At 41.6% G+C, this 19334-nt stretch overlaps 1 protein-coding gene across 2 annotated transcripts in view; it reads right to left on the bottom strand.

Annotated features, from left to right (window-relative positions):
• Positions 1–19334, bottom strand: part of MOXD1 (monooxygenase DBH like 1) — a 297010-nt gene that overhangs the window by 177609 nt on the left and 100067 nt on the right. For both annotated transcript variants that reach the window (XM_075338266.1, XM_075338267.1), the window contains exons 2-3: positions 12121–12267; positions 6818–6981 (exon numbers count right to left, since the gene is read on the bottom strand). In XM_075338266.1, the coding sequence (XP_075194381.1) occupies positions 6818–6981; positions 12121–12267 (311 nt within the window). The remainder of the gene's footprint in view (positions 1–6817; positions 6982–12120; positions 12268–19334) is intronic.

The following is a 19334-nucleotide window of genomic DNA, read 5'->3' as shown; positions in this document are numbered from 1 at the left end:
ACGTCTGCCTCACCATACAGAGAGTCCTCCTGGGACCCCCCCGGAGCACCGATTTTATTCCAAATGAGGGTGGCCAGGGAGCAATGAACCAGATTGCGCATGGCCTGTCTGATGACAATATATCAGCCAAAACTGCAACTCTGTCCCTGTCCTTGGACAGGGTTGACAGGTGGTTCCTTTGGCCACGTCTAGGAGAGACCCCGGCTGACCAAGTGCTACAGGAGAGCATTGCAGACAATGGGGGTCAGTGCCGTGTAACAGTATCACATGCAGTAAAAACAGCATTGAAAGCCTGTGTTGCTTATATGCTGCTGCCGACTAGCCATCTAGGATTATAGAGCCAAGAATGGCGACCGTACAGTGCAATGTATAGCATACCAGCACAAGTACAAATGACCACTGCAGCACATGCAATACAAGCAGCATAGAAGCCTGTGCCGTGGCACCCCAGCTCTACTGCTGCTGTAGACTAGTCATCTAGGGGAATATGGCCCAGAAGAGTGACCATACAGTGCAATGTATAGCATACAAGCACCAGTACAAATGCACACTGCAGCCCATGCAATACAAGCAGCATAGAAAAAAACCTGTGCCCCAGCACCCTTGGTTTTCTGCTGCTGTAGTCTAGCCATTCCAGGAGAATATAGCTAAGACTAGCGACTGTACAGTGGAATGTACAACACAAAAACACAAATGAGCATCTCAGTCTGCGATACAAGTAGCCTAGAAAGCCTGTGCCTTAGCACACCTGCTTTCCTGCTGCTAATGTGTCGCTCCCCAAGCGGGCATATAGCGACCTGTGCAGTTAAAAACAACACATGTACACACTGCATTTCTCTGTGTTCAGCACTATGTGTGCCGCTTACCGCCCGCCTATCAGCGGGTGTATGATCGCCACCGTCCTGCCTGGTTGCTGAAAATCCGAGCTCGGACTTCAGTAATGGCTGCCGGCTTCTTCCCCAGCTCATGTGAGGAGGGGCGGGCCGTGGGCGTGCCCCCAAGGCAGAGCGGGAATCCGGCGCCCGACAGTGTGCAGTGAGAGGGCTGGAGCATGTAAAAAAGGCTCCAGCCCTCGGCGCTGCTGATTGCTCAGCGCCTGTCCTCTTCCCTGAGTGACAGGGAGGGGGCGGGAACGAAGCGGCCCTAGGCCGCAGAAGCCGGGGACTGTATTTATAAGCGCCGCCGCCGTAAAAGCGCGGTCGGCGCCCAGTCCCCGGCGAACTACAAGTCCCAGCCGCGCCGCCGCTCCCGGAGCGTCCGGCGCGGTAGTTCCCAAAACACAAAGTCACTCAGCAAAGCTGCAGTGACTGTAACCCATTACTGTCCCCGGCGCACTAGCACACCCAGCAAGCCTGGAGTGTGCTGTGCCTGTGTGTACGGGGACACAGAGTACCTGTAATGGTGCAGGGCCATGTCCCTGAACGGTACTCCAGCTCCGTATCCAACAGGTTCAAATGGGTCTGTGGATGGAGCCCGGCGTCAGAGCTTTGAGGCCGGCAGGATCCCACTTCCACAGAGCCTCTCAGGGGGATGTGGAAGGAAAGCAGCATGTCAGGCTCCAGCCCTGTACCAGCAATAGGTACCTCAACCTTACAACACCATCCAGGGGTGAGAAGGGAGCATGCTGGGGACACTATATGTGTCCTCTTTTCTTCCATCCGACATAGTCAGCAGCTACTGCTGACTAAAATCTGTGGAGCTATGCGTGGATGTCTGACCTCCTTCGCACACAAAGCTAAAACTGGAGAACCCGTGATACCACGGGGGGGGTATAGCCAGAGGAGGAGGGGCCTTGCACTTTTCATGTAGTGCTTTGTGTGGCCTCCAGAGGGCAGTAGCTATACCCCCAATCGTCTGGGTCTCCCAATAGAGCGCTGAAGAAAGAACCTTTTTCTCTCAAATATTGTTCACTAAATTGTTTAAATCTGTGTTAAGCTAATTTCACATTTCCTGTAATCAGCTACTAAAGCTAGAGATGGGTTAATAGTGAAATATTTGAGTTTGGATTATTTGAGCACAATAATTTCCATTACTCGTGTATTAGTCACGAATGTTGAATGTAATGCAAGTCAATGGTTAACTCAAATAATTTTCAGAAAGACCTTGTAAGTTGGTCTGGAAGGGCTGTAAAAATGCTGAAATTAATGGAAGAGTGTTAGCACTGATATGAATAACTTGGGGAAGATGCCTGGATACATTTCTGACTCACATTCGGCTTCTGGGAATAATATTGTCAGAATAATATGTCGATTAAAAACATGAAGTACCACCACATACTGAAATTCCTGGCGGCTTTCACACTATCTCCGGGTCCGCTCATTAGATCTCATACATATTCACTGCTTCCTCCACCATTCCCTCGCTGCCAGCGTTTGTGATTGGCTGCAGTCAGACTGCCAGACTGAGGGTATCTGTGATTCATTGCACTTACACTAGCTGTCTGGGTGCCCGAATGGAGTGTAAAAATAAATAAATAAATAAATAAAATGTCACACGGTCCCTTATATACACATAGTCAGCACAAATAAAGCAGATTTCTACAGGCTGCAGCCCCCAGCCATACACGTTATCTTGGCTTTGGATCAAAGTAAAAGAAACATCAGCCAGCTTTTTTTATGTTATTTAAAAAAACATGTAGTCTCTCCCAGTTTTGACAGTTTGGAGACCCAGCCAAGATGGGCTCTTTTAAAGGTTGCCTTAAAGTTACTGAGTTGACGGCTGCCTTGAGACCTGATGGCTGTGACCTTTGGTAACAAAAAAGGTTACCATATCTCACAGACACCTTGTTTCACAGCAGCTCTGAAGCCAGGAAACCTTGAAGGAGCCTTTAAGAGAGCCTTTAACATTCCTTGAGTTCCCAGCTTCTGGGACATCTGGAGGCTGTGATCTGTTATCACAGCCTCCAGGTGTTCCAACAGTTGGGAACTCCAAAAAACATAAAGGCACTCTTAAAGGCTCCTTTAAGGTTTCCAGGTCTCACAGTTGCTGGATTGCCGGACTGTTGGATTGCGGGACACGAAGCCACAGTAATCCAACAATCCGGCAGTCAGGTCAGCAAAGATCACACTGGGGCTCCTTACTGCTCTCAGTGAAAGTGGAACTCGCAGGCAGAGTGGACATGGCTGCACGGTAATCCAACAGGGGTTCCACTTTCAGTGAGAGCAGCGGGGAGCCCTGAATGTGACCTCCAGTGACGTGACTAACGTCACCACTTTTCGCCTCCAGGTCCATCCACTGCCATCAGTGTTTCCTGAAGTCTGCAGTGATCAGTCATGTTACCAGACACTGCAAACTCTGAATGTAGCAGAGTTGGGCTCATCTTGCGACCTCATATGGATTACGGCAGACCTAGCGGTGGTGTTTTGAAGAAAAATAAATTGGTGAAAAAGGGTGTTTTTTATGTAAAATAAAGAATTTTTTAGTGTTTGTTTTTTTTTTTCATTTTGACTTACAGTACAGACCAAAAGTTTGGACACACCTCATTCAAAGAGTTTTCTTTATTTTCAGGACTCTGAAAATTGTAGATTCACATTGAAAGCATCAAAACTATAAATTAAAACATGTGTAATGAAATACTAAAAAAAGTGTGAAACAACTGAAAATATGTCTTATATTCTAGGCTCTTCAAAGTAGCCACCTTTTGCTTTCATTACTACTTTGCACACTCTTGGCATTCTCTTGATGAGCTTCAAGAGGTAGTCACCGGAAATGGTTTTCCAACAGTCTTGAAGGAGTTCCCAGAGATGTTTAGCACTTGTTGGCCCTTTTGCCTTCACTCTGTGGTCCAGCTCACCCCAAACCATCTCGATTGGGTTCAGGTCTGGTGACTGTGGAGACCAGGTCATCTGGCGTAGCACCCCATCACTCTCCTTCTTAGTGAAATAGCCCTTACACAGCCTGGAGGTGTGTTTGGGGTCATTGTCCTGTTGAAAAATAAATGATGGTCCAACTAAACGCAAACTGGATGGAATAGCACGCCGCTGCAAGATGCTGTGGTAGCCATGCTGGTTCAGTATGCCTTTAATTTTGAAAAAATCCCCAACAGTGTCAAAGCAAAGCACCCCCACACCATCACACCTCCTTCATGCTTCACGGTGGGAACCAGCCATGTAGAATCCATCCGTTCACCTTTTCTACAAAGACACGGTGTTTGGATCCAAAGATCTCAAATTTGGACTCATCAGACCAAAGCAAACATTTCTACTAGTCTAATGTCCATTCCTTGTGTTCTTTAGTCTAAACAAGTCTCCTCTGCTTGTTGCCTGTCCTTAGCAGTGGTTTCCTAGCAGCTATTTTACCATGAAGGCCTGATGCACAAAGTCTCCTCTTAACAGTTGTTCTAGAGATGCGAAAGTGTGTCCAAACGTTTGGTCTGTACTGTACATAATTAGTAGTGGCGGGAGGTTTCATAAACACCTCCACATTACTAATCCAGGGTTTAGTGGCAGCTGTGAATTTTGACAAAGTGTTGTGTTTCTATTTTTGTTCAGTATATTTATGCTGTGACCAGCTCATGAGGCTCAATAGTCCTCAATAGTCCTCAAATTTTCATTTGTTATGGTAAAGAGTCCTTGGCATGTCTGGAAATTTAAGGATATATGCCCACGATCAGGACTCACTGCATCCTGGACGCAGTGGATCCTGACTTGCGGGGCCGCGAATCTCCTCCACAAGAGAAAACAGGAGACCACAGCTGCTTGAACCCACACTGGTCAGTGTTTGCTGTGGAAAACAAGCATACAGTCCCTGACAGAAGTTCTGTTGCTCATCCATGTTATGTAAATAAAAGCTTATAACCTGACTTTAAATTCATCCATTGGTTTCATAAATTACTCTTTTGAAAGCTGAAACCCTCCCATTTTTGATTTAGGTTATGAAAATAAAGTTGCTGCAAAGCTGAAATATTGATCATTTAATGAACACAGAAAGGTCAGATTTTGGCAAGACAAATGTTTTGTCACCTTGGCATATAATGCACCCAATCCTAGTTTACATCCTCACCTGTGCTCACTAAATGATTAGTTAAATAGTCGGTGTGTATAAAAAGAAACCCAGCACCCCAGACCTTCAGTTGAACTGCAACCTGACCTCTGACAACATGCCAAAAATCCACCCTGTGACCAAAGCCTTGATTACATGGATAATCGACAGAACTTCTGTCAGGGACTGTAGAGGGCACAGGATTTCTAGAAATCCCGTCCACTATGCTTGTACTGTATAATGCCACGTTTTCTCTCCAGAGAAAGGGAGTGGCCACTTATCTCTTGAGTAGGTTTTAAATGGAAAAACATTTTGACTCATTTTTTTTGCCTCCCTTTAGGTGTCTCTAGACTAAATAAATTGTTTTAATCTTATCTCACATACCATTTCTAACTAAGGCATCCTTTGATGAGCTGGTGCCCAGAACTGAACAGTTTCACACCAAGCAGAAGAGCAGGGTATCCCTATTGCTCTGTCTGCTCACATAGAAAAGATTAGTATGATCAAAATTTTGAGGTGCATGGTGCACCGTTTACCCAGGATTTGAATGACCTAGCTCCCACTCTAGGACAAGCTCTAGAGCGGTCATTACCGTGATCCAAAGACCCGCTTTAAAAAATGCATTCTAAAATGTACTGTCTTGCTAGAATAAAATGCCTACATGTGAAAATTTTAAAACCAGGAATGGGTTGGAAATTTTTCAGAATCTATATTAGAGCCTGTAACTTACTGCAACTTTTGTATTGGTATAAAATGGGTTTTTTTTTCCATGTCAAAATTTATTTTACCTTTCAGCTAAATGTAAGCACCCAAAACCTTTAGTAGGAAAAAATAGTTTTTAAACAAGTGATTACAGTAAAAGTGTCCATTGACTTATGTTCAGATAAATTCCCATTTCGTGGCATTTTACTGCAAAGCATAAAGGGGTAGTAAAATGGCATAGTAATTTTCATTCTCAATCTCTACCTACTTGGTCCCATACTATAAACTATTTTCTTATACACATGCATAAAAAAATTTCCTATCCTTCCTTCACTACATTAACTGCTTTTCTTATCTTTTCCATACATTCTCTTTGATGCTGCTTCGTTTGAGAATCACAGTGCATGTTGGGATACTCCAACAAGGTGTCATCAAGGGACAGAAGCTGAGATGCAGCCTGCAGCCTGTACCCCCTCCATGAAAAGAAGCTTCATCTGTGACGCTTGTTTCAGATGCTGGGCTTGTTTTTGCACGCTGTGCACTATGCAGTATACACAATGACAGGACATGCTCTGCTGTGGGCTTAGACCAGCAGCAACAAACGAGCAACAGAGCGGTGTCACAATACCCAGAGGGCAGAGACCAATATCACCCCCCCCAAGTGACTTCTCTGGTTTCTGCATGCTGGGTATTCTGACACCGCTCTGTTGCTGGCTCAATACTGGTGATCTGAGCTGAACAAAGTGCCCTCTGTCATTGTGCACATCACATAGCAACTTGAAACTTGAAATGAGGTTCACTGATGAACATTAATTTCAGAAAAGGCAAAGAGGCTGTGACATTGACCGCAGTCTCTGCCCCTGATGATGCTTCATTTGAATATCCCAGGATTCTCTGGCTTTCTCTAACAAAGCATCATCAAAAAGAATGTAGGGAAAACCAAATATAGCAGTTAGTTAGGGAATGACAGGGAATGTTAAATTCAAGTTTAGTAAAAATTAGTTTAGATTATGGCACTAAATAAAGAGGAATTTAGAGTAAAAATTACTTTGACCTTTGAACCACCCCTTTAAAAAGTATCTATTGTATTGTAATATAAAATATATTAGAGGTTTATTGACTAAAACTTACTTACTGATTTGTGAAATTAAAAGAGGTAGTTTCATCAGTTAGATATTTTTTTCTTTCTGGATTTAACAGTCTTAAACTCTTCTGACCTCGATTTAATCCATGGTAAATTGGACCAGTTACTTCAATATCATTTGCATGGTATGCCCAAATTACTCGTACTGTGCTTTCCTGCAATAGAATAACATTTTTATTTTATTTTCACTGCTTAAATTCTAAATTCTGGACCTCTATCTCAGTTAAAGCTTCAGTTACTAATTCTTAAATAGAAAATACTTTGGATAACTTACATTGTTCATATTATAGACTATAATCTGCATTAGGTCTCATTCACATGTCCATGCTGAAACACATAAATGAAATAAATGGTAGCAGTGTCATTAGTGTTTTGCATGAGTGTATCATCGGTGTATAGTTAGTATGTCCGTTTTACCATCAGTGTGTCAACATTGTTTTTCAGGGATGAATAAATAAATAAATTACAATACTTCTCCTATCCTTTGCATTGGTAAGTGCACAGCACACAGATGACACATTGATGCCATAAACTTGTATTGGTGCTTATAGATACTGAATACAACAATGTCACAACCCATAAGTGGAGGCTAAATGTATATGAGAAGAGTGTAACAACGTCAACAGAAAATATGCAAGCTAATAAAATGATGAACGTTATTATAAAGATGTAAAAATTAGATATAAAACATGAAACACCCTCAAGGACAGGTGATGACTAGGGATAAGTGAACTTGAACTGTAAAGCTCGATGTCCATACCGAACACCATGTGTTAGGTGCTGAGCATCATACACAGACTTTTGACTGTATGTCCGGTTCCTGTTCGGGTTTGTCACCCGAATAAAGCTTACTGAAAGTTGGCAGGGCAACAAGCTTTTATGATGTGGGCACTTCCGGCCTCATCACAGCCATATCAAATATTTGTATGGCTGTGATTGGCCAGGGAAGTTACTGTAAAAAAAAAAAAAAGAAGAAGCAAAATGGTTGAAGCAGGATATACTTTCCAGTCTCTGCTGTGTGGCTGTAACGGTTCTTCTGGGTCTGCCTATTACATCTCATACATATTCACTGCTAACCCCAACCACCGTCTGTGACAGCATCTCTGATTGGCTTCAGTCAGACTGCCGTCATGTCGGCGTCTCTGATTGGTTGCCCTCACAGAGACTGTCTGCCAATTAAAGTGTAAAAAAAAATAAATAAAAAAAACTATGTAGTGTGTAGTAGTGATGTAGGGTGCCCTGTATATTGATACTCAATGCAGATAAAGCATACGGTTACAGGCTGCAACTCCCAGCCATGTGCGACATCTTGGCAGCGTATCACAAAAAAAGAGGGACCTCATGCGGCTTTCTAAAATATTTTAAATAAATCATTTTAAAAAACGGTGTGCGGTCCCCCCCAATTTTGATACCCAGCCACGATAAAGCCAAAAGATGGGGGCTGGTATGCTCAGCCTGGGGAGGCCCATGGTTATTGGGTCCCCTCAAGCTTAAAAATAGCATCCCACAGCCACCCTGAAGTGCTGCATATCATTAGATGTGATCATTTCACCACTTCATCCAGCTCATGCTAATTGCCCTGGTGCAGTGGCTGTCATCAAGCCCTGAATTAGTAATGGGTAGCGGTCTATGAGACCCCCATTATTAATCATATAAATTAAAAGAAATAAACACAAACATGCAGAAAAAATACTTAATTTAAAAAAAACCCTCTTTCACCAATTTATTGACAACCAAAAACCTCCTGCAGGCCCGAAGTAATACGCTCAAGGTCTCACAATGATCTTGGCTCTGTTACATTTGAGGTGGCAGTGTGAGGTCACATTAGAAACTGTGACCGCTAAATGTGATTTTCTGGGGCACACTGATTAAGCTGCAGTTGTGAGCGGTGATGTCCCTGAGTTCACCTGAGGTCACGGCTGGAGGTTCAAATGGTGCTAGCCTCAGGTGAACTGACCTGCAGGAAATGCATTGAACTCAGTGACCTCACCTCATGGGAATTCATGGAACTCAATGCCGGATTAGCAGCCAGGCAATGCAGATTTAATGCAGAAATGTCTGCCCCATTTTTCTACACCAACTCCTAACAGAAAACCCCACTGAAATGGTGTCTAAACTGTTTTTTGTGTGATTTTCTGTCAGAAGATGCAGATTTTGTACTAGAATTAATACACCAAATTTCTGCACCAAAGCTGCATCTGCTGGAATAAAAATGCATCAATACTGCATCAAAACCGCATTACGTTTAGATGCATTATTTTGACAGAAGATGAAGATTTGGTGCAGAAAATTTGTGTATAAATACCAGCACCAAATCTGCATTTCTTAGGAAAAAAATGCAGTTTTCTGACAGATGATGCAGGTTATATTGAACACAATCAGTTTACTTGAGGTGAGGTTACTGAGTTCAATGAGTTTGCATGAGGTGAGTTTACCTGCGGTTACAGGTTACAGGTGGGGTACCATAGGAACCTCCAACTATGACTGTGACTGCATGTAAGCGCAGTGACATCACTGCTCACAGCTGCTTCTCAGTCAATGCCTGCCTATTGTCATAGCGGGCGGTCATATTCTCTAATGTGCCCCCAAGCCACAACTTCAGTACGTAGCAGAGCTGGGATCATTGTGTTACTTTGTATAGATTAGACCAGCTCTGCAAGGGTGTTTTGGGGGTTAATAAAGAGATAAAAGAGGGTGAGTGTATTTTATTTCAAAAAAAGGATTTTTTTCTGTGTTTATGTTTTATTTATTTTTACTAATAGGATTAGTAATGGAGGGTCTCAAAGACAAATCCCATTACTACTCTAGGGCTTGATGGCAACTGTCATTTGTTGAGAAATCACAGCTATCATTAACCCCTTATATTACCCCGATTGCCACCGCACTAAGGCAATCAGGATGAGCTGAGTAAAGCACCGAAATTGTCACATCTAATGTGATGTGCCAATTCTGGGCAGCTAATACATATTTATTTATATATTTGTATGCTTTGGAAACTTTCTCATATATAAGTAATACCTTACATGTTGCTTATATACCTGTATTTTCTGGATACTTATCCTCAGAAGTCCTTGTTTATAATATACAGTATGTGTTCCTATTTAGGAGTTCTTTAGAAACTATTGTAACATAGAGGATGTTGCCAGGTGTCTCATATCAAGGGCAACCTGTCCTTGAGAGTATTTCATGTTTTATATCTAATTTTTACATATTTCTAGCAAAGTACGGTACATCATTTTATTGGCTTGCATATTTTCTTTTGGTGTTGGTATGCTCTATGATACTGGAAAAAAACAGACATGACTCTGAGTTTTACATGGACACAGTCTGTGATAAAACGCAAACATGTGAATAGCACCATAGAATGTAATCGGTACATGTTGTATTCGTGAAAGAAATGGGTACAACACAGGTGTGCAACATTGACATCTGAATGAGGCCTTAATGTACATTGACATAGGGCAGATTTGTTTCAGAAATTTCAGAGAATTGAAAACATTGTCATAATTTTTTTTCTGCAACATTTGCAGAGCTTTCTATAAGTCTTAAAAAAAAAATAATAGAACAGTAATTGTTTATTGGAACAATTGGCCACAAGGGAATATACATTCATAGTTAGAGCTACATTTATAAATCTGCAGGACTAAGGGGTTGTCTACGACTAGGACAACCCTGTTCTCATTCCTACTGTTTAGCCCCATTAGAAAAAAAAAAGCTTAGACTCACTTCCCGTGCCAGTGTGGTTCCAGTGGTGTTGGCACTCGAGTTCCCAGGGCTCACGTGAGGTTGTGACATGATTTGAGCTTTGTGCACAATCACTACCTGCTTCTCTCCCCACCTTTGGATATTTCAGTAATCAACAGGAAATAAAGCTGTGGTTGGCCGCTCACTTCCTGTTAGTTACTTATATGGTGGGGAGAGAGGAGCCTGTGTTGATTGGGTGTGGATCTCATGTGATGTCCCAACCTAACATAAGCCCTGGGAACATGAACGCCAACAACGCTGGAAATGCACCAGCATGGGAATTTAGTACAAGCTTTTTTATTTTAAATGGGCCCAAACATTGGGAAGGAGAAGGGGTTGTACAAGTAGTGGACTACCCTTTTCAGTAAAGGAATCTCTCAGTATTCCTCCCAAGATCATTTTTTGTCATTTTTCTTCAGATAGCTTTCATCCTATACATTGCCATTTTTATTCCAAATACTGTACATTAACTACAGATTAATTTTCAGTTATGATGGTTGTTGTTCCTAGAAACAGTTAATGCACCAATAAAGTTAAAGAAGTACTCCTGTTATTTTTTTCTGTTCTGAATCTTTGAAAATGCTAGTGTAATGTAATGTAAGTGTGTCAATATAGACACTGATTGCCGTCTTCTCTGGTATCCAGTGTCATTCCACTCTTCTTCTGTGTCAAATTCCTACAAGTAGGATCACACTGCGCTCGACATGTGAGCTGGAAATCGCCTCTACAATGGAGCTTTGTTCTGACACCCGATAGGATTACATTGTAAGGTTGGAGTCACAATTGCGAGTGACTCACTTGTAATACGCGCAAGTCTCGCATTGCATCACCTGGCATGACCGCACACTCTCCAGAAAGGAGGATCTCAGCTGCATAGAAATAGATGCAGCCGACCCGCTCCTGTCAGAAGTGTGCACGGCCATGCCAAGTAATGCGATTGCGTGTATTACACATGAGTCACTCGCAAGTGTGACTCCAGCCTATAAGCTACTTCCGCTCACACATAAACCTCAGTATGAGTTGGTAAGGTTGGAAACATGACTCAGAGGAGAACAGAAATAAAGCTTGAAAAACAGGAAACATGACTATCAGTGAGTATGTTAACAGACACACACTACACTACACACAACACCCAACATTTCAACAGATTTTAAGAAAATAATAAAATAATTGGATTGCTTCTTTAAGATGAACTACTATAGTAGATGTGTTAGTTATACCAAGTGTTCTATTTAGTTTACATTTGTCCATGAATACAGAAAAGGTTCTGTTACATCTTGTCTACTCAATCGGCTAGGAATGCTGGAAGATTTAAGCTGTTAATTATAGCACAGATTGAATCTCAGGTTCGGTATGAGATAAGTAATTAAGTCAATTTAATATTTTTTTATAAATATGGATTTATTCCATATGGAAACTATAAAGCAAAGTGTAGTGCTATTACATCATGAGAAAAAGTAAAGTAAACGCTTGCCTATGTTTACACTGGCAGGTGCCAATGATAAAAGCTACTTGAAAATAGTTCAGTATGGTGTTTACAGAGAACTTACCGTTATATTTTTATCATGTGGGTCACATGTTTGGAGAGGTCGGCTGAATTTAAGTGTAGTATGTGTTCCATTTTCTATTGCATAATCCAGTTTATAGTTTTGCTGAGAGTCCCTGTGGAGGACTCTGTTTTCATCTGTAAAATAATCCTATCACAAAAAAAATAGGTAAATATATTAATAGGAAGTAAAAAAAAATACTAAATATATTAACTTCCTCCTACCTATTTAATACCATCAGATTCCATAGCATGGATCAAAAATTCTCATTATTTTCATAAAACACCTTGACAATAGGGGTTCGCAATCTAATTTCCAAATCTCTGACCCATACACACACACTGTGCACTCTGCTTTTTCTGGCAGCTCCGTAAAGAATAAATGGATTGGTACATTGGCATTCACACTGCCGGGTAAAATTCCCTGTTCAACCAATTGGTGTGTGTCCAAGCAGTTCACACCCACGACCAATAAGATAATAATAAAATTAATTTTATTTATATAGCATCAACATTTTCTTCAGCATTTTACAATTCAGAGAAAACATACAGACAATATCAGACATTTCTGATTGACTCATAATTCAAAGAAGAGGAGTGAGGTTCCTGCGCACAAGCATACAGTTTATTAGAGGGTAGGGGGAAAACAAAAGATAAAAACTGCTTGTCATGAATCAATAAAAAAAATAAAGTCATTAAAGCAATGCTGCATATAACACATTAAAACATTAAAACATTAGAAGTCAGACTGTATTGAAAGACAGAAGGAAAAAAAGACAGAAAGAATGAATGAAAAAAAAAGAAAGAAGGAAAGAAAGAATCAGAGGATAAAGAAAAACAAGAAGAAAAAAAAGTGGGGTTAGAGTAGGGCCTAATAGTAATATTTTATTTTGCTATATAATTGTTACATTCAATTTATTGATTGTATTTAACTTTTCCTTCTACAGGATTGTACTTTATAAATGTCTAATTGACATTATATTTTAACAGCTATATATTCGCAATTTATATAAATGTTCTCCTCCCTTCTCCTTCCTTTTTCCTCAACTTCTTCCCTTGTTTTCCCAATAAAAGTTTAGTTTCCCATTTCTCCCCTCCTTTTCCTATACCAGTTACCTATATTGTTTTACTATATATGTTTACAATGTAAAAAAAACAGGAGAAAAATGAGTAGAATTGCTTCAAGGAATATATGTTTTTTATTTTTTATTAATTATCCATTAATTTCCATATATATATTTCTAATATTGTATCATAATACACCAAAATACATATATAAATATAGTAAAATTACAAAACGTAGACACAGCCAAGAGGGGAGATGTCAAAAAGGAGGGGCACTTACACAACCTGCCAAACATGTGATAAAAAATGCTGCAGAGATAGAGGATATCAAGTGTAAAGTTTGTTACTCATAAAAAGTATTAATGTCTTTACTCAAAAAGATAATTGATGATTGCACTAGAGCAGTTGTGCAGAAGCCCTATCCGCACAATGCCAGAACACTGCTAAACTGGACAAAAAGGGTTATAATGTTGTAACCCCAACTGTAGAATATCTGTTCTCAGTACCTATATTGTGGGTTCACTTATACCATATAGTATATACTAAAGCAATGAATACAACCGAGCAAAAGGACTTGTTGTGCATATAACAGTCATAATAAGTCAGAATCACAACCAAGGTTAATGCATATAAAAAATCATTTTTATTATGAAATGTATAAAAACAGGTTGGATTTCCATACTATTCAATATAAATAATGTTTAGAAAGAACACAGGGAATCGAGGACAAGGTTGTAGCACATTCACCCAAACATGTGTAATATGACTTGCTAGAAATCAAAAACCCATGGAAGGAAGATTATGTATCAAGATGATAAACCATGGGAATGGCAGGGTATGCAAAAATGGCTGAGTAACCCCCAGGTGAGATAATTACAATCGCCAATCCAGGTGTGGAGAGCAAAAAGACACCCCGTGTCTATTAGGTATAAATGGCTATATTCATAAATGCCATATAGAAATCTAGACAGGGCGTCTAGAAGTAGAGAGATTAGACAATTGTATTTACCACTCACAAACTCTATAACAGTAGAACACTATGTGTCCACTGAATGTAATGGGCTGCATATGCATGCCATATAGAGTAAACAATCAACCGTTTTTAAAGTAAGAGGGAGGTTCAGCCAGAATTACTCACCCATATGTAAACTAGACTCAGGAGTTCATGCAGTGTGTGCCCCTACGCGTCTCGCCTCAAGCTTCATGAGGGGGAAGTGAGAAAGGTTAAGATGCCAGTGGGAGGTGCCAAGATAGTGACAGAACTTAAACTAAGCCATCAGCACTGATTGGTCACCCTGAGTGTCAGTCACAGTCCAGATTGCGGCGCACGTGTCCACCGCCGCCCCCCCAGGCTCGTCACTTCCGGCATTCCAGTGATGACGTATATTGTCAACACAACGGAAGCCTTACAGGGAAGACCCGGGGGGGGAGGAGTGTGGAAGCGCGCGTCCTGGACATGTATAAGTGACACGAGCACGGGCATGCGCATGCGCATTACGCAATGCCCGTAGCTCGAGCACATCCAGGGTCAGCAGCATCAGATAACAAAAGCGTGGGTACGCGCATGCGTAATGCACAACGACCGCAGCTCAAATCATGTATAGGGGTGTTAGAAGGACCCAGATGAGATTCAGATAAGTAAAAGAATGAGATATAAGCAGGGTGGTGAAATCAATATATGAATTCATCATGGGGAGTCATAGTAATGGGTCATCCACCTCTAATCATCACATGTATAAACTATATGTATAGGAATGAGTATAAACATATGCATGTCGACGGGGAACTGCATACAAAGGTAAAGATACATATATATGAATTAGTATACCCGTACGCACTCCATCCAACAAACATGCATATAACAACAACCCTTACTTAAGATATAAAATGGTGCTAGGGCTCCCCTTATAAGCACTATTACATGTATGTTTTACGCCCCTGCGTCAATATCTCAAAAACAGTATTATATTTAAGATCTACTTCTCAAAAAGGTACAATAATTGTCCACATACATACATGTACACAAGACACACATATACATGATAATGTCATATCTAATACAAAAAAAGAGAGGCACTCAAGGCGTTTGATAGATACCAAACGTCAAACATGTTAAAAACAGGCTTTGCTTGATGAAATAGACGGCTAGTGGATCAAAGGACCCCTCACATGGCACATTAGAATTATAAGGACCTATAAAAATCCAAAAAGAAGAATAATTAAAACCAAAAAACACACAAAAAAGACCAAACATGAAGGGAAAACTAAAATACTAAAAACACCAGTCATTAATAGGGACATTTATCCAAACAGTTATATTATCTTAACTATAAGCTACTCAACCGCCACATGAAGTAACCCAAAGAATATGTAAAAGGATCATGAGAGGAGACAGAGGCAGATATAAAAAGCCTATAAAAAGGGTGCGAAGCTAAGCTTCTCATTTAATCCCTTGGGTGAAACTGTGTCAAGTCGCACGATCCACTCACATTCACGTTTCGCTAATGCCTTCTTATAGTCACCACCACGAATGCCCAGATGTATCACATCAATTCCCATAAACTTTAATTCATCAGGGTTACAATGGTGGTGAGTCCTGAAATGGCGGGGTATGGTCTTAAGGAGATGAATGTCCTTTTCCTCCCGGGCCGCCACTATGTCCCTAACGTGTTCTCTAATGCGCCTCCGGAGCTCACGCGATGTGAGCCCAATATAAATAAGATGACAAGTACACTTAGCGTAATATATAACATTCGAGGTGCGACACGAAATATACTGTCTCACCTCGAATGTTCTACCCCCGTCAGACGACATAAAAGTGTCGGCCCGCACCATATTCTGACACGCCACACAGGATCCGCAAGGGAAGGAGCCCCAATTCGTCCTTGGTATATTGAAAAGGGGCTGGGCCTTAAGTGTGTAGTGACTGTGTACTAAGTGGTCCTTCAGATTTTTCCCCCTTCTAGCTGTCATCAAGGGTGCATTAGGGATTTTTGGACCAAGTATGCTATCTGTTTTAAGGACGGTCCAATGTTTTTTTAGGACCTCCCTAATGTCCTCCCACTGGTTATTAAAGGTCGTTATGAACCTAGTCACCCCTTCTCCTTTATCCTTCTTTCTACCACCAATCAACAGCTCAGGTCTCTTAGCATTTTTAGCCCGATTATATCCATGTTTTATGGTCCGATGCGAATACCCACGTTCACGGAATCTCGCACGAAGATCCGTGGCTTGATCTTCAAAGTATTGCTCGGTTGAGCAAATCCTTCGAGCACGAAGGTATTGCCCCACGGGTATAGCTCGTACTGTAGAAGCTTGGTGATTGGAGGTAGCGTGGAGCAATGCATTAGTCGAAGTCTCCTTTCTAAACATGTCAGCCTGTAGGGACCGGTCAGGGTGTATAATTAATTTCACATCCAGGAAGTCAATCTCTGTATTGTGGTATTTGTGGGTCAGTTTGATGCCGTGCTGATTCTTATTGAGGGAGCAGATGTAATTGTCCAACTCAACTGAGGTGCCCCCCCACAGAATCAGCACGTCATCAATATATCGTATCCACAATTGGACGGGGGCATCGGCCTGTGCGTCACCTCCAAACACCTCCCTCTCCCAGTAACCTAGAAACAGGTTAGCGTAGGAGGGCGCACAGGCCGCCCCCATCGCGATCCCCCGCTTCTGCAGGAAAAATTTGTCCCTGAATGTGAAGAAATTATGTGTCAGAATGAATTCTAACAGCTCAATAATCAATTGACACAACAGCCCATCAAGGCTGCTCATGCTTAGAAAGTAGCTGACCGCCCTAAGGCCAAGTTGATGGTTGATACATGTATATAAAGACTCCACATCGATGGTGGTAAGTAGAGTCCCATTGTCCACGAATAAACCGTCAACCCGCCTCAAGACGTCAAGAGTGTCTCGGGCATAGGAGGGCAGCGTTTCCACCAGTGGATGTAGGTAATGTTCGATAAATTTGCACACTGGGTCGCACATCCCTCCAATGCCCGAGACAATCGGACGTCCCGGGGGGCAGACGGGGTCCTTATGGACCTTTGGAAGGAGATAAAAGGTTGGCACTACAGGGTATTTGATGGTAAGACCATCTAGCACCTTCTTATTAATGATACCCTGTGCAAAGGCTCTGTCCAAAATTTTATATAATTCTATCATAAATCCACTCAGGGGATTATGCGACAAGGGGGCGTAAGTTTGTCGGTCGCGAAGCTGGCGGCCAGCCTCCCTCTCATACATAGAACGAGGCCACACCACCACATTCCCCCCCTTATCCGCTGGCTTTATGATGATAAGGCTTCCGTTGTGTTGACAACATACGTCATCACTGGAATGCCGGAAGTGACGAGCCTGGGGGGGCGGCGGTGGACACGTGCGCCGCAATCTGGACTGTGACTGACACTCAGGGTGACCAATCAGTGCTGATGGCTTAGTTTAAGTTCTGTCACTATCTTGGCACCTCCCACTGGCATCTTAACCTTTCTCACTTCCCCCTCATGAAGCTTGAGGCGAGACGCGTAGGGGCACACACTGCATGAACTCCTGAGTCTAGTTTACATATGGGTGAGTAATTCTGGCTGAACCTCCCTCTTACTTTAAAAACGGTTGATTGTTTACTCTATATGGCATGCATATGCAGCCCATTACATTCAGTGGACACATAGTGTTCTACTGTTATAGAGTTTGTGAGTGGTAAATACAATTGTCTAATCTCTCTACTTCTAGACGCCCTGTCTAGATTTCTATATGGCATTTATGAATATAGCCATTTATACCTAATAGACACGGGGTGTCTTTTTGCTCTCCACACCTGGATTGGCGATTGTAATTATCTCACCTGGGGGTTACTCAGCCATTTTTGCATACCCTGCCATTCCCATGGTTTATCATCTTGATACATAATCTTCCTTCCATGGGTTTTTGATTTCTAGCAAGTCATATTACACATGTTTGGGTGAATGTGCTACAACCTTGTCCTCGATTCCCTGTGTTCTTTCTAAACATTATTTATATTGAATAGTATGGAAATCCAACCTGTTTTTATACATTTCATAATAAAAATGATTTTTTATATGCATTAACCTTGGTTGTGATTCTGACTTATTATGACTGTTATATGCACAACAAGTCCTTTTGCTCGGTTGTATTCATTGTATGTTTCAGGGACGTGCATTGGCGGCCCTATGATTGCCGCATATGTGTTTCCACGACAGCGGTATTTTTTGTTTATATACTAAAGCAGTGTAGGCATATGCAAAAGGGTGTTTCCACACGCTGCAATATACATGTCCCGCAAGGGATACTATCTCACAGAGATGTTATCTCATAGATTATTACACTAGCATAGCTCTGCAGAAGCCCTGTCCACATACTGCCACAGCACTGCTAAACTGGTACAAATAAATTAAAGTAGTATGACCTCAATTATTAGATATATACCAAGTGGTTAGACTATGAGATCAATACACCCAAAAGTTGTAAATAAAGCAGTGCAGGCATATGCACAGAGGGCTTCTACATACCGCAATCAGGATGTCCCAGAGGAGAAATGAGCAGGCAGGTTAGTATGGTGAGGAGGGGGTTAATCCCCAAAGAGAGACTCCAACGTTCGTTTCATATGAGATGTGTACTGTTGCTTTGTCAGGGAGTGCACTGCTTTATTTACAACTTTTGGGTGTATTGATCTCATAGTCTAACCACTTGGTATATATCTAATAATTGAGGTCATACTACTATAATTTATTTGTACCAGTTTAGCAGTGCTGTGGCAGTATGTGGACAGGGCTTCTGCAGAGCTATTCTAGTGTAACAATCTATGAGATAACATCTCTGTGAGATAGTATCCCTTGCGGGACATGTATATTGCAGCGTGTGGAAACACCCTTTTGCATATGCCTACATTGCTTTAGTATATACTATATGGTATAAGTGAACCCACAATATAGGTACTGAGAACAGATATTCTACAGTTGGGGTTACAACATCATAACCCTTTTTGTCCAGTTTAGCAGTGTTCTGGCATTGTGTGGATAGGGCTTCTGCACAACTGCTCTAGTGCAATCATCTATTATCTTTTTGAGTAAAGACATTAATACTTTTTATGAGTAACAAACTTTACACTTGATATCCTCTATCTCTGCAGCA

This window comes from Anomaloglossus baeobatrachus, chromosome 3 (genome assembly GCF_048569485.1).
Source record: "Anomaloglossus baeobatrachus isolate aAnoBae1 chromosome 3, aAnoBae1.hap1, whole genome shotgun sequence".
Taxonomy (NCBI): domain Eukaryota; kingdom Metazoa; phylum Chordata; class Amphibia; order Anura; family Aromobatidae; genus Anomaloglossus; species Anomaloglossus baeobatrachus.
The sequence above is the reverse complement of the archived record's forward strand: the minus strand, read 5'-3'. Positions and strand labels throughout refer to the sequence as shown.